This window comes from Hippopotamus amphibius, chromosome 3 (assembly GCF_030028045.1).
Source record: "Hippopotamus amphibius kiboko isolate mHipAmp2 chromosome 3, mHipAmp2.hap2, whole genome shotgun sequence".
NCBI classification, from domain to species: Eukaryota; Metazoa; Chordata; class Mammalia; order Artiodactyla; family Hippopotamidae; genus Hippopotamus; species Hippopotamus amphibius.
In genome coordinates, this window is record NC_080188.1 from 78,490,532 (window position 1) to 78,518,373 (window position 27,842).

The 27,842-nt window shown below is 39.1% G+C and overlaps 1 protein-coding gene across 1 annotated transcript; it reads right to left on the bottom strand.

Moving 5' to 3' along the window:
• On the bottom strand, positions 1–27,842 carry PRMT9 (protein arginine methyltransferase 9). Its single transcript, XM_057728991.1, has 12 exons — positions 27,472–27,842; positions 24,387–24,535; positions 22,624–22,860; positions 21,787–21,954; positions 20,064–20,166; positions 19,015–19,121; positions 16,431–16,623; positions 14,768–14,951; positions 11,838–12,555; positions 5,643–5,796; positions 734–856; positions 1–388 (listed from the first exon to the last, which is right to left on the bottom strand). Exons 1-12 carry the CDS (start codon positions 27,658–27,660, stop codon positions 173–175), a joined length of 2,541 nt encoding a protein of 846 aa, XP_057584974.1. The 5' UTR covers positions 27,661–27,842; the 3' UTR covers positions 1–172.

Sequence of the window (27,842 nt, forward strand, 5' to 3'; positions counted from 1 at the left end):
GGATCTTTTAAATACACTTTATTAATGTCAGTTTTTTAAAAATATTTGACCATTACAAGGACTTAAATCTTTATACCTCCATTTTATGATTATAATCCCACTACTAATTCAGACTAGAAGAACTGTGTACTTGCTGCTCTACTTCCACATTTTTTCATTGGAAAGCTGCTCTTCATTGCTTTACTGCGATGCTGACATTGCTTTTGTGGTGCTGGACGTTGAGTATGAGCTCGTCTCCCATTTCCACATGGATGGGATTATCTAAAACAACTGCAGCTTGTTTCCAGTGGGAGGCTTCACTTGAAGTATCCAACCTAATCTCATCGTCAAGGTACATATGATACCAAAAGGGAATGGCAGTCACTTGTCCAGATTTACAAATGCGTACCTATGAAAATTAAGAAATCATGAAAATTCCATCAAAGTAAACAGAGTATAGACTTGGATAAGTCGTTGCCTTTTTTAGTCAGTTTTAGATCTAAAGTTAATAAAGAAATGTATTTAATCACCCAATTCAAATTAATACCAACCTATTTTATTCACTAATATTTACCCAAGCCCATGTCTGGATATTGTTCAGAAAACAATATCCAGAAGATATGAATGAAGATTTAAATATGAAGATTTAAATGGAAGAAATCTTCAAAGAAAGTGGCTAAAACTATTTTATGTATGTAAAGTATTATATAGTTTAAGATAATTCTGAATATGACGAGTAATCATTTTACAGTACCTTTACTTCTCTGTTAGAGGTGTTCAAATATGGTGTCATTAAGTCTAGTCTTAAGAGTTCCACTGGTTTGCTTAAAGGTATACACGGCAATGAGGATAGGTCCAAAAATACACGTATAGGTACCTAAAGAAAGTATAAAATTTTCGCTTTTACTAAATTATTTTTTTGATCAAGACTCATGAAGTTTCCTGCTTTGTACTTGGCTCAATATGATACAGTGCTTTTTACATCTGTTACCTCATTTGATTCCCACATCAACCTTAAGGCATAAGGACTTCCATGATTCCAGTTTTACAGGAAGAATGAACAAACCAAGGTTTTACGCTGAATAATTTTCTGTGATTTCAATTATCTACAGATTCTTCACTTGGATGAAAACAGATTAAATTTTTACTTAACCAAGCAGCTCCAAAAATTTTAAGCCAAGGATGTGCTTATGTGTGAAAGATGAATAAGCAAATAATACAGTAAGTCCCCTACATATGATTGAGTTCCATTCTGAGAGTGTGTTCTTAAGTCCAATTTGTTCATAAGTCCCATAAAATTAGCCTAGGTACCCAACTAACACAATCAGCTATATAGTACTGTACTGTAATCTTATAGTACAGTACCTTGAAAAGTACAGTAGCACAGTACAACAGCTGGCATCCAGGGGCTGGCATCAAGTGAACAGGCAAGAAGAGTTACTGACTGGAGGTGGTAGAGGAGATGGAAGATGGTAGAGCTGAAGGATCGTCAGCACTAGGAGACGGAGGGCACGCTGCAATCTCACTCATGCCTGATGTTGATGGCACAGGTTCCAGTTCCTTGCTGGATTCAATTCTGTTTACCCTCTTGAAAAAATGATCCAGTGATGTCTGGGTAGTAGCTCTTTTTTTCTCGTCACAGGTGACAAGGTTGCACTGGATTGCATTCTGAACGGCTGCTGCAAACTTCATGTACCATTCTATGTTCGGATCCTGTGCCTCAAAAACTACCATTCTATGTTCGGATCCTGTGCCTCAAAAACTAACAGTGCCTCCTCAAATAAAGAAAATCCCCCTTGCCATTTCCTGCACCATGAATCTCTCTGGATCTTCAGTTACTTCTTACTCGTCTCTCTTCATCCTTTCTCTGGGTCGAAAAGAATTCAGGAAATTCCCAGGCAGCTACTGTATCTGCACTCGCTGCCTCGCCACTTAACTTTTACACTGTGAAGGCTGGCTCTAGCCTTGAACCGATGAACCCAGCCGTGGCTGGCATTAAAAGATGCGCCCTCTGATTCATCGCCGTGTTTCTCCTTCACATCTTCATAAAGGCTTCTAGCTTTCTCTTGAATCAGCACTGAGCTGAGCGGGACTCAACACGGATGCTGCTCCTGCCTCCACACACTGAGAAGGTTCTCTGTCTCCTCCATCACTTTTCCACGCTTCTTCGATATTACTGTCGACATCATCAGCACAGCAGACTTCACATGTTCCATGATCTTGCTCTTCAGAATCGTGCTGATGGTTGAACAATTCATGTTATAAGAACGAGCGACGTCTACCATCTTTTCGCCTCGCTCCACTCTCTCAATTAGTTTCATTTTTGTTTCCATCATCATCACCTGGCGCTTCTTAGCAGTACCAGCTACATCACTGCTGCTTTTACATTGCTTCCAGACATCCTGGGCTTGAAACAAAGATACTGTACTACTGTACTCTATACAGTACTATACAGTAAACTACACAACCACTTGTAGAGGACGCATGCATGTGACAACGTATGCCAGGTGCATGAACTAACTTACATGACTGGACGTGCGAACTCACGTTCACAACTTTGAAAGTTCACAACCTGAAGGTTCGTATGTAGAGGACTTACTGTACAACATTAATTATTGAACTGTTTGAGAAAATATGCCAAATTCAACCAAACAACTAATAGTGGATTTCATTTTGAAAATAGTTTATCTAGGAGGCAGTGGTTCTCAACTTCAACTGCAAATTAAAATCACCTGAGGAGCTCTTAAAACGTCCAACTGCTCAGGCCACACCTCACATCGATCTGGAGTTGGGATCCAGATACCAGTAGTTCTGAGAGTAGAGTCAAGGTTGAGAACCACTGCTATAAACTATTCCATCAATTTCAGCAGCAATGGAACCTTCCTACTAATAACTTTTAGCCTCAATTGAAGTTGAAAGGAAACTGTTTAAAAAGTACCCTCTTTCCTTTGAATAAAATATTAAAAAGCAACTGTTCACAGTGAAACAAGACACAGATACATCAGCTTCTCTCTCCCTGGGCATTATTGAGGGCATTCAATTTTCCCTCTCCAGAAAAACTCACAGCAATTCCATGCCATTCCCAGGACTCCTGCCCTGTATCCCTATTTGTATCAGTCACCAGAAGAATAACCCTATATTTCTGTGTCACCTCATCACCTGCACTCTAATCCCCACACAGCTATATCCGTCCCTCATGATCTGTCCTCACTTTTGTTTCTCAACCTAGCCTACTGGCCACTCCTGTCATCTTTGCTGATTCCTTCTTAGATTTCCAATCTAGAGCTCAAAACTTTGTGAGTACTCTAGAATTTAGTTCTCTGCCCTTTTCTCTTTCTGCATGCCCCCAAGTTGATTTCATCCCAGTTTTAGGGCTTTAAATATCACCTACCAAACTTGACTGCGAAATTTGTATCTCTAGGCTAGCTATTTCTCTAAATGCTTATCCAACTGCATAATGACCCCATAAAAACATAAGCACAGCCTGATGATTGTCCTATTTTCCCCATATCAGTAAGTGGTAACTATCCTTCCAAGCGCTTTCTCATACCCCATGTCCAATCTATCACAAAAGCTACCTTCAAAATACATCAACAATCTGACCACCTTGCACCAGATCCATTGCTACAACTCTAGTCTAAGCCACTACCACCTCTCTCCTCGATAACTGCAATAACCTTATGCCTTTCCTGGTCTCCATGGTGGTCTACTCCCAACACAGCAACCATAGCAAGCCTTTCAAAACAAGTCACACATCGCTCCTCTGGTCAATACCCTCCAGTTGGTTTCCACCCCTTTCAAAGTAAAAGCCAGAACCTTCACCATGACCTCTACAGGAGGCTCTACAGGATCCGGCTCCCAATATTTTTCTCACTACATCCTTACCTGACTCTCCCTCATGGTTTCCTACTGTTTCTGAACACTCCAATCATGCTCTTGCCTCAGGTCCCTGCACTTGTTGATCCTCTGACTTGTACATGGTTTGCTTCCTTATTTCTCTCAGGTCTCTGCTTAAATGTCACTTATCTTTGAGTCCTCTCCTTAGTCATTACCTAAATAAAATAGAATGTTCCATTCCTCCAACTCCCATTCTCACTTCATTCTCACTTCTCACCATCTATCATATCAACCTTTTTAGTCCTTTGCTTACTGTCCATCTCCTGTTTGTTTACTGTCAATGTGAATGCCAGCTCCATGAGGGCAGGAACTTATCTTTTTAATTTCATGACTATATTCCCCAAACCTAAAAGAGCACACAGAGTAGACATTTGTTGAATGAATAAATACATTTCTGTTTTCTGTAGAGCATTTTTTTAAAACAACCTCTCATTTTGTTTCATTGGTTCACTCAAGTCATCAATGTAACAGTCAGATAATCACCATATTAGAAGAAAGGAGACAATATCATCTCAGAAAATGGGTGAGTGGACTAGGAAACGTAAAACTGCCAAGCGAGTTTATGGAGCCTCTTGAGATGAGTGGTCATAAGCTGAAGTGAGACCACAGTCAGCATATTCAGCTGCTGCGGTACTGGTGTAGGGAAGGCAGAATGCTGGATTTAACCAAGGTGGGATTTACCCAGGCCAGCAGGAAGATGGAAGAGGAGGGACATGAAAAATGTATCAACCATGAAATATAAGCTGTTAAGGAAAGGAGGACATGAGATGGGAGGTAGGGTGAAAAGATGGCAGGATTAAAATATCCTAGATTCTGATGGAATTGAAGAATTGTTGATGTCAGGATCAAGAGAGAATAAGCTAGAAAGATAGGACATGGTGGTGTTTTTGGACCACTCAAAGAAATAATTTAAACTTCTCTGGCTTCTGATAAGTGTATTTTCTTTATTAAACTCTCCCAAAAAACTGAGATTAAATAAACTCTAAAACCTTAGCCTGCCCTGAAAAAAATCATTTCCTCAACAAATTTATATCTGTTGAGCAAGTAACTGTTCATGGAAGACCTAACAATGCATATTCAAGAGCTTATCATCTATAGCCTTTAGATAAAAGGTTTAGGTATCACTCCTTTAGTTTGGTACTCAACATCCCACTTCCCAAAATGCTGCTTTGACTTACACAGGAGATTCCACCTATTTCCAGCCCAAACCTCTTCCCCAGACATCCCATCCACTCCCACAATTATAACTCACAAATTTTATTTTGTTGCTAGTACCTTTGCCAGCACTAAATCCTTGTTTCCCAAAGAGCAACGAACCCCTTTTCTTGAGCTCCAGTTTCCTAGGCTCCTACATTCCTGCTCCCTGAAGTCTGAATCCGCAGGCATTAGCTGCTCACGCCTATCACCTGCCAGCCTGAAGTCTCAATGTAAATAGGGTTCATGTTTAGAACAGAGGTCTCCTTCTGGCAGCTGCTTTTTTAGACAAGGAGCACACTTTTTCAAGAGACTAAACCCAGTATCCTATTTTTCATTCACAACAGTGGTTCAGAGCAAAATCTATACTCTTTTGTCAGTAGAAACAACAGAATTCCTCGGCTATACTAACCCCTAGGTCGATTTTTACCGGAAGTAAGTTCCTTTGCTATAGAAACCTGATTACCATCCCAATCCAGCTAAACACAGTGACTATAACACTACAGAGAGAGAGAGAGAGAAGGCAGACTGGGTGACAGCCACCTGGTTGAACTTCTCTTCGAAACACGTACCTGAAACTGGTTAATGAAAGGTGCTATATTGAATCCAAGAGTTCGCTCTGTTCCCTGAACAGCGCTCTCCTCCACCAGCGTCTGCGATTCCACGAGCAACCCAAACATCAGCACATACTGGGGAAAGATCTTGCCTCCGGACTGTAGCAAACACCTGGAGGAAGGAAAAATGCTTTACAAAGCATCTTGATTCCCGACATCTTACAAATACCAAAAACTAAATCATGACTAACTGGGGAGCTATGGATTGTATATCATCTAACGGACTTTAGACTGGCAGCTAACAGACAAGTTTGAAAAGTAACCAGTCAGCTGGATGGATACAGGTTTTTAGATTAAGGAAGAGTCAGTCATCAATGGCTATTAAAACTAATGAGTGAGGGACTTCCCTGGTGGTCCATTGGTTAGGACTCTGCACTTCCACTGCAGGGGGCACAGGTTCGATCCCTGATCAGGGAACTAAGATCCTGCATGCCGCTCAGTGCAGCCAAAAAAAGAAGAAAGAAGAAAAGAAAAAACCAAAGAACTAGTGGGTGAAAGTTTGATTAGCAAAAGGATATTTACATAGTCTCAAAGTATCACCCTAATAAATGACTTACTTATTACTACAAAAGGAAAATAACAACCTAGGGTGGAAAAACCTGATGGTTACAACTTAAACCAACTGATCTAAATTCACATCAACATTATGGGATAATGCAACACTATGTGCCTCCCAATGTGACAAAACTTCTGTGGTATTCCCCTCTAAAATGCATGATCTGACTCTAGGAAGAAACATGAGGAACATTCCACAAAATAAAAGGCCTGCACTTTTCAAAACTCTGAATGTCATGGAAGACTGAGGAACTGTTGTTCCAGAATAAAGGAGACTAAAACAAAATGCAGTGTGTGATCCTGGTAGAATTCTGGACCAGGAACAAAAAGCTACAAAGGGTATTACTGCAACAAGTGGTGAAATCTGAGTAAGATTTTTCCCTTAGACATCAGTACGGTGTCCATGTAGATTTCCTAATTTTGATAAATGTGTGATGATTATATAAATGAGTATCCTTTTCCTTACAAAATACACACCAAAGTATTTCGGGGTAAAGGAATATGATATCTGGAACTTACTCTAAAGTGTTCAGAAAGAATAATAAAGCAAATGTGGAAAAATAGTAACAATTTGTGAAACTGGGTGTAAGGTACATGTTCGGTTTCTTGTACTATACTCTAACTTCTCTGTAAGCCTGAAATTATTTTGAAACTAAAAGTTAAACACTCTGAAAGAAAAAAAAGTGATTAAAAATCCAAAAACTGCATTAAGAGTGTGAATAAAGGGTTAATAAAACCCTTTCTCCTCCTACAGTTGATCTTGGATTCACCTTCATTTTCCCTGGAAATCCCATAAAGGTGGGAATATCAGCTGTGTTATCAGTAACACTGCTTATGATTAAAAGAAAATGTTTAATGCTTCTCAATAGGTAGCTGCATCTGGATTGAGACAACTATAAACAAACTATAAAGGCCTGATGGGAAGTCACACCACCTCTGGGCTTCCCTGAGTGTGGGATAACTTGTAATCATGGGTTCCTATTGCTGGGACTGAGAAGCTATGCTCATGGAAGAAGTGCCTATGTGAAATGTAAGGCTCTTAAGCCAAGACAGCTCCCACACCCACATATACAGTGCTGTTTCCATACACCTGAGCTGTGTGGGAGGCATGAGAGGGGTGGGGTGGGTCGCCTATTGCCATCAAATGGAACAGATGTGGAGGACACTCTAAGGTACTTTAATCATTTGCCACATTTACAATCAAACATTAAATTCCTCATTTTTACTGAACATTCCAAGTCGGTTTCCACTTGAACTGCTAGGACAGGCTACTACAAGACAGCTGGACTTTGTATTATCGTATGTATCTTTCATAGTAAGCTTTCACTCAAATATTTCTAGTCAGCAAGGATCTATTTATAAAAATACAGGACTAAATGTTTGACCAATACATATGTGCATATCTAAAAACAAAAGTTCCTACAAGTTTCTAAAATTGTATGCTACGCAGTTTCCCTGATTAGATCATTAAAATCTTGACAAATTATAAAATACCCCATTCCTCAAAACCACTTTGCAACTTCTCCTCTTAGTTTCAGATGATTAATTCTGCTTTTACTAAACGGATTATCTCAACAATTTACAAATACCTAAAATCAGAATGACAACTAAAATATAACAAGACATGGTAACTAAATGTAATACAGGTCCCTTGATTAGCTGGGGAGAAAAAAAAAGCAATGAAGAATATTACTGGGATAGCAAGGAAAATTTTAATACACACTATCTATTAAATAGTATCTTATCAGTGTTAAGTTTCCTGAGTGTGATCATTTTATTGTGACATGTAGGGGAAAAAAGCCTTCATCCTAAGGAGATACATGCTAACGGTAAAGTAAGCAGGAAGGTCATGAAGCCAACAACTATCAAATGGTTCAATAAATAAAACGACAGTCTCATGTTCACTGTTACTTTTCTTGCAGTTTTTCTTTAGGTTTGCAATTTTTCAAAATAAAAAGTTGACAGAGAAGTTTACCATAAGGAAACAGGCTGCTCTTCCTAAAGGCTAGCTAACAGGGAGCCAAATCAGAACCAGGTCATTTCATGAGCACAGAGTCAGCAAAGAAAGAGATGATTCCTGAGTGTAATGGCATCCGTCTGATTGAGACAAGTCATGATCCAAAACCAGGATGATCTCTCCTCACTAAATATAAGTACATAACCATTTAAGTTGTAATAAGTCCTCATAAATATAGATAAGCCCAAAAGTGGACTCCAATGCTTTATTCATTTTTGTTATTCCTTTCCTACCAACTTTTTTAGCATTTTAGGTAGTTTGGTAGAAACTGAATCTCCACAATAGATAAAATTACATACTGCAACAAAAATCACACAGCTGTTATCAAACTTTCAATCTATGCCTATACCAGACAAGATAAAATTTTAACATCTTCCTAAATAACTGGAGAAACTGACCCATTTTCCTCACATGAATCAAGTTTAATCCTGACAATTCATAGTACTAAATTTTCTGAACAATTGAAGTCATCTGCTAATAGTGACCCATTTAAATGAAACCGGATCTAATTTTTCTTAAGATCACAAAGTCTCAAATGAGAGACTAACCACAGAGCTTTATGCTGCTTGACTAAATTCCCTCTACCCCCAAACAGCCATAAGAGGGTAGCGTTCTATGAAATCAGCAAACAAAAAGCACTAGGTTAATAAAAGCCAACCTTCTAGCCATAAAATATATAGGAAAGAGGGAAGGAGGGAGGGAGGGTAATACCACTAAGTCATTTAGGGCATAACTAGAAAATCAGGCTAAACAAAGTCAAAAATACATGTGCCAAACCCTGAAAAGTCAGAAAAGGCTGAATCGAGTACTAACAACCATGCCAGAGACGAATACCACACAAAAGCAAGTATGCAAGTTATTTTAAAAGGCCATGTTCACATTATTTTAATCTAAAATCCTGTACAAATCCTTCTTAATGTCACTGTTACTAACAGGAATGCTTCTTAGTTACGTGTAGATAAAACAGTAATCGCCTTGAAACTCCGCTTAGCTTTACTGACACTGTTTTGTTGTCGCTTACACCACTGCAGCTGCCAGACTCCGCAACCGAATCCTCTGCAAAGCCAAGTAATATCTCTGAACCATCTGTGCCTTCAGAAATAAAAAAAAATATGTTCCAACGCAAAAGTCTAACCATAAATAGCAAAAATTCTGAAGAAACTCTTCACTGTTTCCATGTGATCCAACACAAGGTGTTTTAAAATGGGTTTAAATTAAAAAAAAAAAAAAAAATAGCTTACCAAGCTTTTAAACTTTCTCCTGTATCTTAATTTAGTGTGACTGAATAAAACTTACGAATGAACATTTTAAAACAATGACGGGAAACACAACTAGAGACTGAAAACTTAAGTTCGTGAAATGGCTTATTTTTTTTTCTTGCCCTTTGGGAGGATTAGTACCCAGCAAGACACATGCCCTTTATCCTTATGCGAAATACAATCTGTCCTCCCAACCCCTAACTTCATCCTCTCTGACCAGTCACGAGGCCTCCCCACTGTCAGCGGCTAAAGATAATAATAAAAGGCCTGGGTGAGAGTCTCTGCACACCCCTGGCCCCAGAATCAAGGGAAGCCTACACATCCAGGAGCACCTGGTAAGGAGACTGTGCAAGAGCTTAGGCTGAAGGGAAGGAGCACTGGTTCTCCACTTTACTCAGGAGGTGTTCAGCGGGAAGGGAAGAAAACTGGCTAAAACAGCGATCACACGTGCTACTAGCATTTAGTTCCCAGAGGAGCCAAACATCCTGCAACACACAGGACAGTCCTACCTAAGAACTGCCCATACCCCACGCCTGGAAAAAAAACTGTCCAACCCACACTGCCAGTAGGACCCCTCCCTCTCTGGGGAAACACTGAAGGGGAATTGTGGGCAGCTTTACATAAGTTGTCTCCCACTAACATAACTAAGTCTGTCAATGGATGGATAAGCAACATGTGATATATACATACAATGGAAGATTATTCCCCCTCAAAAAGGAAGGGAATTCTGGCATATGCTACAACATGGATGAACCTGGAGGACATTATGCTAAGTGAAATAAGACAGTCACACACACACCCAACAAATACTGCCTGATTCTAGTCATATGAGGTAGAGCGGTCAGACTCACAGTAGCAGAGAGTAAAATGGTGGTTGCCAGCAGCTGCGGGGAGGGTGGAATCAAGAGCTATTGCTTGATGGGTACGGAGTTTCAGTTTTCCAAGACAAAAAGAGTTATGAGGATGGCTGGAGGTAATGGCTGCACAACATTATGAAAGTATTTAATACCACCGAACTGTACACTTAGAGATGGTTAAGATGAAAAGTATGTCATGCATTTTACCACAATAAAAAAAATTAGAAAAAGAAATCAAAACGAAAAATAAATAAACCATTAGGTAAATTGTACACCTTTCCAAGGTGATTCTACCAAATAGGTCAAACCTCATTTGTGTCAGAAATTCATAGGGCTGAAATGCCTTCAAAGGCATCTCATGCAGTATCCCTCATGCTGTAGATGAGGAAAACTGAGGATGAGAGGTATTAAATGACTTACAGAAAAGTTTACTACTTCAGGAATTCAGGGACAAATCTGAGACTAGGTTCAAACCCTTTCAGCTCCTTGTTCTACACTCTACCTAAAGTAGATCTGTTTAAATTTTTAAGAGAGAGACCGTGAGCGTGTGTGTGTTTCCATGTATGTATGTATGTGTGTCAGACCTCTATATCCCCATAATTTATATGTACAAGAGTGTTTTAAAGACTAGAAAATGGTGGTGATTTTTACTGGTTACCTCATAACAAAAGATAAGTGTGGTTAACAAAAGAAAATGCATATGAAACCTAAAATATAAATAATTATATAAGCAAATGCTTTTTTTCCTGGACAAGTTGCCTTCTGCTGTTGCAATTTGGTCTGCATTCCCACCACTGCTCCTATACTACCAAACAACCCCTGTTCATATACCACAAAATTGAAAACCTGTAAACTATTTTATTTAAATTTGGGCCTCCAAATGTTACATATTGCCTGTTTTCAGATCTGAGCAGTACAACTGAAGAACTTCGAAGCTTAGTCAAATTTGCTTTCAATTTTAAATATTAGGCTCAAGTTTACCGCCAGTAACGTAAACTCAAGGAGAAATACCTTTGGGAGAGAACTGTACTATAAAATAGAGATTTTAAGACCTAAAAGGACTGGGACTTGTTCCGAACAAGCACTTTGCTCTCCCAATACACCATCAAATGCATACTATATGTTTCTCATAAAGATGATGTGATTTTTTCCTTATTTACCCTGAATGTCCTCTCATCTGTTCTTATGGAGTTCTAGTTAATTCCCTATATTATACATAGGCAGTCCAATCCCAAAGCAGGCTCTCTTCATACCTACAGGGCAGGGGTTCCTTTAGGGAAAAAAAAAAAATTCAGCAATGACACACACAGAAAGAGAAAGACATGAACTCACAGGTTCTGAAAAGCAATGCTTGAGAAACACACAATGATCACGACTCCTTTGTGCAGTTAGGCCATTAAGGAACAAAAAGAATTTACACGAAGTCTGAGCTCAAATAAACCAAAAGTTGCATTTTGTGTTTTACCTGGATATTGCAGCTTTTTCCATTATTTCCTGCTGGATGAGCCCAGATGGTTCAATGACATCCAGTATAATTATACTCCACAACTTGTCTGATTTGGGCCTCTGCAACACAGCAGATTCATCTTCCACATGTCTCAACCAAAACTCAAGTGTTTCTTTAGGAAAGTGGTTGGCTTCAGATATGAGGTCCAGAGTCATACGATGCTGGTCTTTCTCCACAGAGCTGTAAGGTTTAACCTGCCCGAGTGTGCCAGCAATTATAGGCAGGATAGAGAAGCCCTCAGACACATCTAACACATACAGAGGCTCAGGGATGCTCTGCTCACAATTACTCTGCCCACGTTCACAGCGCATCTCGTTATCCTGACACTGAGTATCCATGGCCTGACCCAGCTTCTCCGGAGTCAGTGAAGACAACACTTTCTTCATTGCCATTTTAAAGCCTTCATGGTATGGGATGTTATTAAGCAAAGCAATTTCTGTGGATTCCAATACACATGTCTGATCCACAGCATCTGGTTTACTGGTCTGAAGGTTGGCCAGGGCACTACAGAGTTCAGCCTCATTTCCCAAAGACAGCAGGTCTTTATTCTTGGTAAAGCTTTTCCCAACATCCATTTCATGTTCCGAGTTGAAGACACTGATACTCTGGATTCTCAAGTAACAATCTTGACAAGACACTTCCATCATCACCTGGTCCCCAGGCTTTATCCAGTAGTCTTCACAGAACAGGAAGAAAGAAAAAAAACTGTAATTGATGAGTATGAGTATTTATAAGTCTGAGGATCATACAAACACCTCCGTCCTCCCCCCATTATTATTATTTTTTTTTCTTTTTTCTTTTTGGCTGCTCGGTATGGCATGCAGGATCTTAGTTCCCCAATCAGGGATCAAACCCACGCCCCCTGCACTGGGAGCTCAGAGTCTTAACCACTGGACCAGCAGGGAAGTCCCATTCTCCCCCCATTTTTTAAACCACCACATGAAGGATTACACCTACTGATTTAATAGAATTAAGTGAGGGAATTCCCTGGCAGTCCTGTGGTTAGGACTCCATGCTTTCACTGACAAGGGCCTGGGTTCAGTCCCTGGTGGGGGAACTAAGATCCCACAAGTCATGCAGTGTGGCAAAAAAAAAAGAAACCAAAAAAACAAAAAAAAACAAAAAAAAACCCCTAGGAAAATCCCTCCAGCTTTACATAGGGAAAAACAGGTTTGAAGATCCAATTAACTTACAGCATAACAGAGAGATTCAAGAGCTCATTACTGGACCCTAACTATCAGTATCATAGTGCTTTTACTGTACTCACTAGGTATCATCAATGTCCCCAAATTGGAGGGTGGGGGAAGGACTACAGGGGACTCTCAATCTTTGGTAATGAAGCCAGCAACAACAAAGACAGATGAAATTCAGGGATCAATACCACACCTGACTTTAGCTTAAAGGGACATTCTTTTCTCTAAGAGAAACTTCCAAATGAACAAGGCAGCATCTGACAGCACCCCATTTCTTTAAGTTAGACATTCTTGCATGTTTAGGAATTTGAAAATATAAGGCTATATCATGCCCCTATCCATGAGCTTTCAAACATGGTAAAACTTTAAAGTGTAAACATATAATTGCAATTCCTTCTTATCAGCCATAGAGCCAGTTGAAAACATAAGTTGCTATTCTTGTGTTTACACATTTAAAATATCCTTTCCCTAAGAAGGATTTTTTAAAAATATCATCTAAGTTACTGTAAGAGAGTTAGAATAAATAAACACAAATTAAAATGTGCTATTTATTGAGTGCCAGTCTCTACAGTAGGCACTTTACATCCAGTATGTCTAATAATTCCTACAACAATCCTGCAAAGTAACAGCATCGTCCCATCTTTATACATCACATAACAAAAGCGCTAAGAAATAGCCAGCAAGGCCAACCAGGGACTCAGTAAGTAGCCGAGATCTGAATTCAAATCTACATGACTGACTCCAAAACCCATGCTGGCCACAATAATATACTGATTCCATGACTTAATGACCTTGCCAAATTAGATCCTTGATTAAGAGACTACACAGAAGTAAATATTTATTACCTTCCAGTTTAAAAAAGTAGAATTTTGGCTGTAAATTACATTGAAACCCATCAAATTGCTAGTGAAAAATTTCTATACAAAAAATATCTTTAATATAGGACATCTCTAGGTAAGTCCATGGTTTCATGAACTCTGAAACTGCAAAATTCTGTACTTCTATGAGTGTGCATATTTCTAGGACCTGGGGCTCCACAGATGCCATCAGATTCTGTAAGCGATAAGAATTCCTGCACTAAAAGTAGTACTTTTCCACTGTGTTCCATAAAAAAATGGACTAGCATTTCTCTTTTCTACTGATGATTAATCAGTGCTGAAGAAATGATAGATCTTTGTATGCAGCAGCGTTGTGTTTTAGTCTCTCAATCACATGTATTAATTATTTAAAACTACTTTTAAAAAAGAAAAGGAAAACCCTGAAAGATTTAACCTATCTCCCTTGACTGGAGATTTTGTATTCAAAGTGAATTTTTTGACACTGACTCAAATGCTTAGAAGATTAAAACAAGTTTTTAGTTTTTTAAATTTATTTACTTATTTATTTATTGGCTGCACTGGGTCTTCGTTGCTGCACATGGGCTTTCTCTACTGGTGGTGTGCTGGGCTTCTTACTGCTCGGGCTTCAGTAGTTGTGGCATGCGGGCTCAATAGTTGTGGCTTGAGGGCTCTAGAGTGCAAGCTCAGTAGTTGTGGTGCACGGGCTTAGCCGCTCCACAGCATATGGGATCCTCCCGGACCAGGGATCGAACCCGTGTCTCCTGCATTGACAGGTAGATCCTCAACCACTGTGCCACCAGGGAAGTCCCAAAACAACAAGTTTTAAAAAACAACAACAAATTCTGATAAGATGTACCTGCAAGGTCATGTACGGGGTAGACAGCCTGTTCCCAGCATGTTTCCTCACTAGGACTTGTGGATAAACTGTGTTCATCATCAAGCTGGAGTACAAACCAAACCACAATAGCATCGAGTATGCCTTCTTTAATAACAGGGACACCAATTTTATCAGGTTTTTTAGTTGCAAGACTTTTTAATTCCTGGCAAAAGTGTAAAAGGAATAAGGATTTTAGACATTCATTATATACTTGCCCCTATATATCATTTCCCATTTCCGTAAGTTCTCAGTCCTGCCCAGCGCCCTTCGGGGATGGATATCGTGGCACACCTATAACCATTTAAGGCATGCTGGATGGGAAGCTCTGATATGTGGTATATGGTAGTGAATACCATGCAGCTACTACAAACAATGAGGCAGAGACATATTACTGATGTAGAAAGAAGTCCATGACATACTATTGAATGAAGGTAGCGAGGGGCAAACCAACAGAAGTATTTTGTTTTAAAAAATGTGTGTGTGTGAGTGTGTGAGTGTGTGTGTGTGTGTGTGTGTGTGTGTGTGTGTAGAAGATGAGAAAAACGAGTCTGAAAAGATGTATTTTAAACTGGTGATCTGGGGAAAGAAGGGCCTAGATTTTAAAAAGGAAGAAATACACTCTTTCTTCTTCCTTTTTAATGTATTACTTGAAAATGTTAAACAGGCAGATATTACTGGCAAAATTAAGGCCTTAATAAGGTGATGTGTGTGTGTGTGGCAAAGAAAAATAAAATCAGAAAAGGATAGCTTTGGGGTACTCAGCAGCTACTTCCCCATCGGAATGTTGTTACGTCAGAAAAGAAAGGGTCACGAAGCTCAGCTGCAGTAAGCAACGCCAAAGCGTTCATTTAGTTCCAGGCCACCTCACACAACAACAACAACAAAACCCTAGTAACAACCAAGAGGGGAAAGCTCTTACTAAATTATAAAGATGTTAGGCTAAAATGACCCTCCCGACGTCTTCTGTACCCAGGCAAGTTTCAGCTCAAAAACTTAATGTACTTAAGCATTTCACCTTACGTAAAGACCTGCAGAAAAGAACTCGATGGAACCTCCCTCAATTTCTTCGGGCTCTTTCTTTGTGCAGTGCACCCTCCCACCACCCACACACAGATACACTAGGGTGACACCAACTTGTCCTGGTTTGCCCAAGGCTGCCTCTCAGGAACCTCTCAGTCCTGGGCAAGCCAAAATGGCTGGTCACTCTAATGTACACACAAGCTAGAGATGTGGGTTACTGTTCAAGTAATACTGTTAATTTTAAATGGCAGGAGAAAAGTCAGAAAATCTAGGTTACAACTCCTGTCCACGCATTCATATCTGGCTACAGGTCTTTCATCTGTATAGTACAAGGATAATTATAACTGTACTGCTGTTTTAAGAATCACCTAAGAATACCCCTGAAAGCACCAGGCACATTGTACTTTCCTAAAAACTTTAGGGATTTTTTTCTCTGTATTTAAAGTAGGTAAATAATTTCAGGAGGGAATTTTGGTTACCGTTTAATCATTTTCTTTACATATATTGATAATAAGTGGAATCCCATGCAAACTCATAAAAGAAGACTGTCCTATGTATTAACTATTTTAAACAATGCATGAAATTTAATGCTTAAAAACAGTAATTGAACTTTTATTTTTACCTGAAGATTGTTGAAATCTACTGTCATAATTTCAAAGCACTCTGTCAAAGCTAAGTATCCTCCAGGAACTCGACTCATCTTTTCAGTTGTATAAGGTTCGATTGTTTCTTCGGCATCTACAGAAGAATAAGCCGGGCTCTGAAATTTCACGTTGGTTGGCAAACAGATCCCAGCAACGTCCTTAATACCCACCCTGGTAAGAGGGGGAATAAGAGAGGAAAGGGAGAAAGATGGATTTGGTTTTTTGGTTTTTGGGTTTTTTTTAAGAATCAAGTAACACCATCTAATATTGAATCCAGCAAAAAATAAATGTAAAAATGCAATAAAGCTTCACAGACAGGGGACTTCCCAGGTGGCACAGTGGTTAAGAATCCACCTGCCAGTGCAGGGGACACGGGTTTGATCCCTGCTCCCGGAAGATCCCACATGCTGTGGAGCAACTAAGCCCATGTGCCACAACTATTGAGCCTGTGCTCTAGAGCCCGTGAGCCACAGCTACTGAGCCTGTGTGCTGCAACTACTGAAGCCCAAGCACCTAGAGCCCATGCTCCACAACAAGAGAAGCCACCAAAATGAGGAGCCCACGCACCACAATGAAGAGTAGCCCCTGCTCACCACAACTAGAGAAAGCCCGTGTGCAGCAAGGAAGACCCAACACAGCCAACAAATAAATAAATTTATTAAAAAACAAACAAAAAACTTCATAGACAAAGGTTTCTTAAACACAATTATACACACAATCACTAACTATAAAGGAAAACAAATGATAAGTGTACATCAAAATTAACTTTGCTTATCAAAAGACACCCAGGAAGAAAGTAAAAAGGCAAAGCCACTGAGTAGAAGAGATCTGTAACACATCTATTCAACAAGGGGCAAATATCCAAAATATATTTTTAAATTTGCACAATAAAAGAAACACAAAAATGGGCAAAAGACTTAGACACTGCACAAAAGCATATGTCAAGTTAGTCACCAGGGAAATGAAGTTAAGCCATACTACACAACCATCAGAATGAGGAAAGTAAGTGTTGGTAAGAACAATCTCGTACACTACTGGTAGGAACAGAAAATTAACAAGACCACTCTGGAAGACTTTCGTAGTTCCTACTCAAGCTAAACATGACTATTCTAGATTCAGTCTTAATACGGGAACCTCAAGGTGTTTGCATTTGCACTTTTAGGAACATGGCCAACAGAAATTCATACACGCAACCACCAAAGAATATTCGAGAATGCTTATAGCTGTGCTATTTCCAATACTCTCAAAACTGGATATAACCTAAATGTCCATCACCAGCACAAAGGAGGAATGCACTGTGGTATATTCGCGCAAGGATGAACAGTAGTTATCTACTAGTGAGGCGGTCAGGATGATTTTTATTTTCTTCTCTTACTCGTCAGTATTTCCTAAAATGTAAATATGTTACATTTCCCACTAAGTTATCAGATGGAGGGCCTTCTTAAAAAGTGCCCACAAAAAAAGGATCAATATTTTAGCAAAATTAAAAATTCAGTAATGTTCAAGAAAAAAAATGTAACCAAAAAACTTCTATAACTAAAGAATTTTTCACCTGTATCACACTTGGTAAATCTCAGAATCTCAAGGGTAGAAAGATCCTAAAATTTCATCCCACCCAACCAGAAAACGTTATAATATCAATAGTTACTAAGAAGAAGAAAACGGAAGAAATAAATTAAAATTATTTTCGCACTGAAAATTTTTATTTCACTTTCTCTAAAATCAGTCTGAACTTAGTATTTTTCTCATGAATCTATCACATATCAAAAGGAAACTAAGCTGTATCACTGCTTGCAGTACACCATATTAGTATGTCAACAATCTGAGATTAAGTATTGCTGTTTGAGATCATAATCATTCTCTGTTCAGTTTCTTGCCATCAATTTTCTTTTAAAAACAGGCAGGATTCAGCCTATGCTCACTATATAAAGATATCAAGTATAATGAGGTAAATGAGCTTTAAAGATATGCAACTGCAAGCCCAGGGAGATTAAATTACTAGTCCTTGCTTAGCTAGAATTGGAATTTGTCAATTTCAATTTCTTAACTTTTCTCTAACATCTGTTGAATAAATCCAAGAAATGAAAATAAAATTTACTGGATTATATAAGGCTTGAAATTCTTATAAACTTAAAAAAATTTCACAAATTAAAAAGCTGCAAAAACCATAAAGTAATTTCTGTAATACCTTCACTAAAATTTCTCCAAATATTAGCATTTTACCATGTTTGCTTTAGTTTCTCTCTGTACATATGTATATATTGTATGTAAAATGTATATACATAAATTTGTTCTGAATGAAAAAAAAAGATACTAAGCTGTATCAGAATTAATTTTCCACTAGAAAACTGAAAGCTGATTTTAATCCTAGAGTTCCATTTTTGAAGAAAGTTTAAAAAAAAAAGCAAAAAGAACTTTAAGACTGGAATAACCATCATGAATTTAAAGGTCAGAAAACTACAAATTCTCATCCAAATAAATGTCCATTAAACAACCTTTGAAGTACAGTCTACTCCTTAAAATTATTCTTTTTTAATAATTATTATTTAAAAAATCACCTACCTATGATGTCTCCTTATCTCTGCACATTCTACTGCCATCCCAAATATAACAGCACTTGCCGGTATAACTTTCCCATATTTTTCACAACTACCATTTTCACCTTTGGTCTAAAAATAAAACAATAAAAATGATATTGTTATATTTATGTCAAAATATGTGTGTATGATGGCAAGCTATGAAAATTTATTATGAAAAAAATTTTAAAAACAATAGTTAAGGATAAGCCAGTTAAAGGTGTTGGTTTTTTTTTTCCTTTAAAAAGTTTCTTTTATTTTCATTGCTATATACACGTATGTATATGTCTCTGTATATCACATTAAGTTCAAATAGGAAGGAAGGGATGGAGGGAGGTGGGGAGCCAGAAGTCTAAGTCTGCATACAACCAAAGATTATTGAGTATGACTGTGAGTGGCCAAAATCACCATTAACTACTTGAGAAACAAACTGGTCTTCTTTCAACCTTTCATTAGCTATTTTAAATCCAAATCATTTTCTGTAAGTAGTGAATTCTTATTATGTGTTAAAATCCTTTCATTCACAATACATATGTGTAAACCAAATCTACAATTTATTGGGCCACAGTAGAGGATTTCAATGCAAAATATAACTTGGTAATTACAAGAACCAGTCCTGTCCAAGCAGTAGCCCAGATCCAACTGGTACCTTAAAACCATACCACGCCAGTTATCACTATATTCCCTTATGATAATTTGCCAGGAATACAAACAGTGAAAGCTGTGAGACTGAAAGTACTTCCCTTTCTCAACTCTACTCAAGAATTCCAGAGTCAATCCCTTTATAATAAAAGCTAGATTCTTAAGAATTCCTTCCTGGAGTATTTTTTGCCTGTATACACCATTTGGGCACACAAGAACACACTGCACTATGTTATTAAACATTTTTTCACATGGATTGCTTTCCAACTATACAGTATGCACCCCAAGAGCGGGACGTATCTCCTACTGCTTTGCAGTTATGCTAGGGGTTCAATAAATTATCTACTGAATAATGAATTCTTAATCAAATGTAAGTGTTTTCATGCTGCTTACCTTTGGCTGCAAAAGTAAATGCTCCCATGCATGAATCAAACTCTCCACAATTCCTTCTCCAAATAAACCTGCATCGACAGTTTCTGTTACAACTAGGGAAACTCTATAGAATGATTTTTTAAAGATATATGTAAGTAAAATATCATGCTTTTTATATAAAAGATGTCAAAGCTGAGAGAAGAAAGGAAGGGTATATTATAGAAACAGTTCTTATGTAAAATTTTCTAATACATTTCGTGTTTAATATCTGCCCTTGAATCTTGAGTAACTAGTGTTCCTCAGGCTCCTCTGTTCTCCACTGGCAGCTTCCTGGCGGGGACAGCAGAGGGAGTACACAACCTTCACTGGACCCGCTGCCTCTGGGATTATTCTCTCACTGCCTAAATCCTAAACAGTGGTTCACACCCACTACCTTTACCAGTCCCCCTCCTTAACCCTGAGTAACGGGACTTCTATCCTCAATTCTCTATAAAAATACTCTCTATCATCAATGACTCCCGACTTATCGAAATGAATAATGTTTCTAATTTTCCTTGATCTACAAATAACACTTAGTGCAGGTGAGAAGGCCTGCCCCTCAAAATCCTTCCTCTGCCTCCACTATCCATGTTTACCTCTTACACACTGATTGTCCCTCTCCTGTTACTTCTCTTGCTTTACCCACGCCTGTCAGTTTTCACGAACACCTAATCCACAGGGCTTTGATCTTCTGTGGAATGACACAACTGAGGACATTGTTTATTTCTAACTGAGGACATTGTTTATTTCTATAAAACGGGCCTTAATCTAACAGGACTTCTTTCATGAGAACATACGTAGAGACCACTGAAGAGCATAACCATTGTGTAAATATAAATATTATCACACATATATGCAAGAAGACTTTTTAAAATCATAGTCCCAATGACGACAGCGTATAAAAAAAGCTCGGTTTCAATGTAAACTGAATTTAAGTAAGATGAGAAGATAGACTACACAGGAGAGGTAGTAAAGTGAGTGCTACACAGAGAGAATTCTGTATCTAAAATGACAGTTTGTTGGACCAGAGGATTTTTAAGTCCCCTCTAGCTCTAAAATTCCATCCCCTTGTGATACGGATCAAGAACAACATACTAAAAAGCTAAGACGTATGAGATAATATTCAAAGCATTTGAAGGGCCCAAGCCAAAATACATTGACAGCTAACGCTTCCAAAGCTTTAATTTCAGCCAAGGATACTAACGCAGAATGTGATAAGTCCATCAAGCTTAATCTACTCATGCATTATTTTTAAGTACAATTTTTAAATAGTTATTGACCACACAGAAGGACAACTAGAACACTGAAATTAACAAAGGCAAAGGAACTTACTAAAGCTGAAGTTTATTTATTAAATCCCCTGCCACAAATTTTTCTCAAGATCTTTAAATCTTTTTTATCAAGAATATGACCTTATTATGAAAACCCATCTTATGCTGAACTATCCTATATCTGTATCTTTACAATATAAGGGTTTTAGCATTTTTGTTTGGACTAGAAGCTAGAAATGTGAATATCTTAATTGTTTTTAAGAACTTTTATTAAGATATAATTGACACAATAAACTGCATATATTTAAAGTGTGAAACTTGATATTTTTTTTCTTATTAGTAACATATATATATGGCAATCCCAATCTTCCAATTCATCCCACTAAAATCAAATAGTAGTTTATAAACAATAAAACTAGTTCATGTTATAATACCTTTCAGGAATGTGTTTTGGAATTTCTATGTCAAGCGACTTCATATGTAAGAGTTTGATCCCTGCTTCCATCTTGTTTGCTGCCACTACATCACAGGCAAGTTCATACATGGTCTTGGATAACTCACAGGCATACACCGAACGCGCTCCAGCTTTTTTAGCAAACATGCTACAAGAGGAAAATGTATTTCATCAAGAAAAAAAAATCTACTGTATTTTTTCAGATTTTAGTGGAATTATAATGCTTAAACACGAGCTTTTCCTTTTATTTTTGAACACAACTATTATTCATTCTGCATTTTAAAAAATGAACTAATGGGCTTCCTAGGTGGCGCAGTGGTTAAGAATCCGCCTGCCAACGCAGGAGACACAGGTTCAATCCCTGCTCCAGGAAGATCCCACATGCCACAGAGCAACTAAGCCCGTGTGCCAAAAAAAAAAAAAAAAAAAAAATGAACTAACATTCCTGTCAAGAAATAAATCATACAATAAATCATGACATCCACCTTATTAAGACACAACTGGCATGTAGAACATTAGTTGACTTTAAACAATTAGATTCAACCAGAATGTTAATGTAAAAAGTACTCTTAAAATTCATTATTCAAAATTTCAATGATAACCCCAAATTTTTCTTGGTGGTTATGTCAAGTTCTTAATAAAGTAAAAGATAAAGTGAAAAGTACAATAATAATAGTTGCATAAATAATCATAACAAGATTGAGAAATGAATTAAACTCTATTTTTAAATTCTACTGTTAAATTTTCCACATTTGGTAAAATCTTTAATTCACATTAGTATACACACGTATGTAATTAAAACACAGTTCCAACAAACCTTAGTATTCCAGTTCCTGCTCCGATGTCCAAAACACTTTTGGACCCCAAACAAACTGCCTTTTGGATTGCTGCATTATAAATCGTATTCCTTTTGGTGTCATTAAGCATGATAAAGTGCCAGCGTTCCACCAACCAGTTTGCAACACGATAAAAATTCTCCTTTGCATCACTGAAATCAGGGTTTAGCTTCACTGCTTTTCGAAAATACCCAGCTGCTTCATCTCTAAAGCCCATTCTAGAGTAAAAAATAACAGACAAAATATTCAACTATATGCTATCAATTACAGTTCGTGCCACTCATCTGGCCTGAAGACCCCTCACCAGCACCCCAAATCCTACCCAACCCAAGTGCCATCTCCTTGGGAAACCTTCTGTGAGGACTGCAATTCTCATTCACTTCTTTCCTTTCTAAATCCCTGTTATATTTATGCGTTCCAGAACACTAACAAGTACCTGACGATCCATTTCTACTCTACAACGGTATAGTAGAAGCTCTCCTAGTCATCCTCCACTTAAGCAACTTTGTAGAATACCACTCATTTCTAAAAACCACTTCTGTAAAAGACACTAACACCTATGGCTAGTAGGCGCCTCTTTGCTGTGCCTGCAACTGAGTTGAATGGTCATCAAGAGTCAGTGGTATCTGCTGCCAGCCCAGCTTACATCAGTTGCACTTGTTGTTATAATTACATATTTTAATCACATACAAAAGAAACCAAATAAATATGACTGCAAAAAGAGAGGCATTGTGTCTAAGGAAAAAAAATCAAAGGTGAGTCACCCAAAAAACTACTACTGAATTAGATGTGAGCAAATCAATAATAAAAGACAGGAGGAGAAAATTATCAGACCATCCGGAACAGTGTTTCTTAAACTATGATAAAGAACTCCCTCTCCTTTCAAAATATCTAACCATCTGTAGACCAACACACTTGTACTGCACATGATTACTCCGCGTGCAGCTCCCACACCTGATTGCAGCAGCACTCAGTGGTCCATATGCTCCTCAACAAGTGAGTTTCCTAACCACACGCTTGGGTTTACAGCAATGTCAAACTGCTACATACATTTCTAAGTGTTTACTCACAGTTTCTGTACTTCTCTGTCATTGACTGGTAATCTGTGGATCACACCTGCGTGTGGTCCACCCAATGAAGAGAACTGAGCTAGTAAAACCCTTTTACACTCATACTTCTTCACAAGCACCTCTAAGCATTCTGTCAATTTTAAAGAATGAATCAGACGATTCGTTTTGGGTATGGTGTAAGCAAAAAAAGACATTTCTGGAACCTAAACAGGGAACGGCACTCTTACAAAAGGAAATGGCAAATTTCCAGGAAGTTTCAGAGAAGAGATTTACAAGTTCCCCAGCAAGGGACCACAGGCACTTCTCTGCCATCCTGTGAACAAGGTCTATGTTCTCTCCAACAAGATCTGGATCTCAGCCCAGTGAGAGGAACTCTTCCATGGATACTGCATCTCAGCCCCAGGGGCGTGGCTATGACGTAGTATATGATGTAATATTATCACATATTATATCTGCTATTCCTATATTCTTTCTTTTTATTGGAATATAATTGCTTTACCTATATTCTTTTGAGTTCTCTTCTTACTAGCCAACCCTTCATTACTCTGATCCCCTGTTATAGTTAATAATTCTTTATATTAAACTTTCCCTGTTCAAATTACTGAACGGCAATTTATCCAATCCAGACTGATACAGAATAATCCTTAACTAGTAATACTGAAAGCACTACACACCTGAAGAGATGCTCCCCCATACTATTGCAAATCACTTCATCATCGGGAAACAGTTCCAAGGCTTGCTCATAGCAACCAAGTAAGTCTTGTGTTCGACTGAGAGCATCAAGTTCTTCAGCCCATCTGAAGAGTGTATACTGAAAAGTTTCCTTTACAAAAGAGAAAACAGTAAATTAGTCAATAACATAAATGATGAAAGAAGGAATTCCCTGGCGGTCTAGAGGTTAGGACTCCGTACTTTCACTGCTGAGGGCATGGGTTCAATCCCTGGTCAGAGAACTAAGGTCCCGCAAGCCGCATGGCAGGGCCAGGAAGAAAAAAATGAAAGAATATTCAACACAGGTTGAAGAGTTCACAGAAAATAAAAATTATTATAATTGAAAGTCACCTTAAGTTTAATTTAGCTTTAATAGGCCCCATTGCTAAGTAAACAAATGCATAACTTTTACCACCCACATGGCAGTGACATGCAGAATTAAGACACTCAGACCACTCTCCAAAATCTCTCCATACTTGGCTGCCATATCATTCTTCACCAACCTCTTTTTTGTGGGTTCCTGTGTTTTAGGAGTACTTCCCTGACCCTCTTCTCTTTTCTCCTGCATCCCTAATGTATTAACCATCACCCATGTGATGAATGCGACATCTACATCTCCAACCAAGACCCGCTCTCCGGAACCTCAGACCCACAGTTACCACTTCCTTCTGGTCACCCCAACCAGGGACTGCACCCTCAGCCATCTCAGTTCAGTTCCACCCAGATATTTCCTGATCAGCGTGCAAAGAATAGCAACGAACAACATCACATGAATTCGTGTTCCCATCCTCAGCAAGGGTTCATGAGAGAGAAATGTAACACACAATTTTGAAAAAATTCAAAATGTTCTAACCTGAACTCATCGTACTCCTGCCACACAGGACACACACAGGATGTAAGGTTAAGGTGCCACCCAACCCCAGGCCCAGAAGTCACCTTATAACGCTACCTTCATTCCAAAACAGTTCATTTCAAACCCAACCAACTCTCTCTCATTATATTTAAATCTGTCACCTCCTTTCCCCCCAGTGTTACAATGTGGCCCTTGTAAGCACCTGCTGGAGGACAGCAATAGTCTCCCCACTGTCACCCTAGCTCCAAGTACATCTCCTCCAAACATTCTCCACACTGCAACCCAGTGGAAACAGAGAAGGCTGTAGTCATTCCAGCTTTACCATAAACACATTTTGTATCATCTTCACATAATTTATACAGAAGAACTGATACCTGAAACTGAATGTTGATGGAGTTTATTAGAGAGACAAGAATAGGAAGAAGAGTCTAGAATGTGAGGGGAGAAGAACACAGATTATATCAAATAGATCAGGGAATTTATAGGTAAGCAACTTGGTGTGGCTGCAGTGTGAAGATGGGGAGTAGAAGGAATTAAGAGTAAAGAGATAGGTCTTTCACAGAGCACCATGCAAAGAAATATGGGACTTTGTTCTGCAGGAAACAAACCTAGTTACTTAACCCTAGTGAACACCAGGCACTGAAATACAAACTTTAAATAATACTTTTAACACACACTAAATATAAAAAAAGGTATTGTCCCTGTTTTACAAAAGAAGAAACTAAGGAACAAAGAATTGAGGAAAAAGCGCTTGGATTGATCCATTATTCCACTTCTGTCTACCTAGAAGAGCAAACTGTATCTCAACATAACACTTTCTCTTCCCTGAGGCCAGCTGGTCCTGAAATTTACACTAAATTTATATGAACTACAAATGTCTATATACTACTGACATCTACTGGGTAGAAGTCAGGGATGCTGCTAAACATTCTACAGTGCACAAGACAGCTTTCCACAACAAAGATCCCATCCAAAATATGAGCAGTATTGAGGTTGAGAAACCCTGGGTGAAATAAAGCAAAGTAGCTTCCGGTAGAAAACTGAATGCAATATTAAATTAAATCACTTTTTGAAATTTAGGTTCTAAAATAACAAAGTGTACAGCACTTCAACAGAATAACTGTCACAAATAATTATTAATTGAAACTTAAAGAATGCATCATCAGGAACTTCCCTAGCGGCCCAGTGGTTAAGACTAGCTGCTTCCAATGCAGGTTCTATCCCTCGTTGGGGAACTAGGATCCCATATGCCACCTGCGACAAGGCTAAAGATAAATAAATACATATTTTTTTAAAGTCATCATCAAAGGACTTCCTTGGTGGCACAGTGGTTAAGAATCCGCCTGCCAATACAGAGAACAGGGGTTAGATCCCTGGTCCAGGAAGATCTCACATGCCACAGAGCAACTAAGTGCATGCACCACAACTATTGAGCCTGGGCTCTAAAGCCTGTGTGCCACAACTACCGAAGCTGGCGAACCTATAGCCCGTGCTCTGCAACAAGAGAAGCCACCGCAATAAGGAACCCACACACCACAATGAAGAGTAGCCCCCGCTCACTGCAAATTGACAAAGCCCGTGTGCAACAACGAAGACCCAATGCAGACAATAAACAAAAATTTTTTTTTATTTTTTAAATGCATCATCAAATGATTACTTCAGGCTAATTCCAAATTTAATTCAACATTCCTTCCACATAACAGTAGAGACAAGTGCAAAGGCCCTGGGGCAGGGACTTGCTAGACATAGATAGCGAAGGTGGCAGATCACCCGAGGCCTCATGTGCAATTTAACCTTTGGAATTTTGAATGAAGAGGAAGTTCTGAAATAGGAAAAATGACATCATCTGGCTCTTGTTATGAAAAACCTCCTGTTGTCTGTGTTGAGGTAGGCTGCAGGAGAAAGCCTAGTTTCGAACCTGAGCCTACTGCAAAAGTCATCAAGAGACGCTTAAATCAGGGTAGTAAAAGAGAAGGCGGTGAGAAGGGATACGATTCTGGATATATATTTCGATGGTGGAGCAGACAGCATTTTCTGATAGGCTGGCTGTGGTTATGAACAAAAGAGTCAAGGGTGAGCAGTAAACATTAACAGCCACCGCCCCACCCCCCGCCCCGCAAAGTATCTGTTTACTTATTCATACGAGAAGAGCAGAGGACCTGCCTGCAAGCGAGAGGAAGGAGGGCCCTGCTCACCTTCACATCGTCTTTCAGCTCCGGGGCCAGGCTGAGCACGAGGAGGTAGTGGGCATAGGCGGTGCCGAAGTCCTGCGCGCCCAGGCAGTGCTCCGCGCTCTGCAAGGACCGCGACACCAGCTCGGCCCGGCCGGCTGCCCCGGCGCCACTGCCGGCGCCCCGGCGAGGCCTGGGCCGCGAGTTTGGCATGGCAGGCTCACGGCCCGACACCTGCGCTTCTACCACCAGAGGGAAGATGCTCTGGTAAACGGAAGGCGCAAACCGTCTAGGTGACTGCACGCCCGCGTGACGCACCAGACCGCGAGAACCTGCACAGGAAACCTGACCCGCCGCAGCCGCGAGCGCTCAGACCCCCACCGCGCACAAGCCCC

What these genes read in the sequence shown, in the direction of transcription:
- PRMT9 (XM_057728991.1), bottom strand. Translation starts at nt 27,660, where the DNA reads ATGCCAAACTCGCGGCCCAGGCCTCGCCGGGGCGCCGGCAGTGGCGCC. An exon ending in ATTTACTTTTGCAGCCAAAG is followed by an intron (nt 19,122 to 20,063) that starts GTAAGCAGCATG and finishes TTTTATTTTTAG; the next exon opens with ACCAAAGGTGAAAATGGTAG. An exon ending in GAGATAAGGAGACATCATAG is followed by an intron (nt 16,624 to 19,014) that starts GTAGGTGATTTT and finishes CCCTCTTACCAG; the next exon opens with GGTGGGTATTAAGGACGTTG.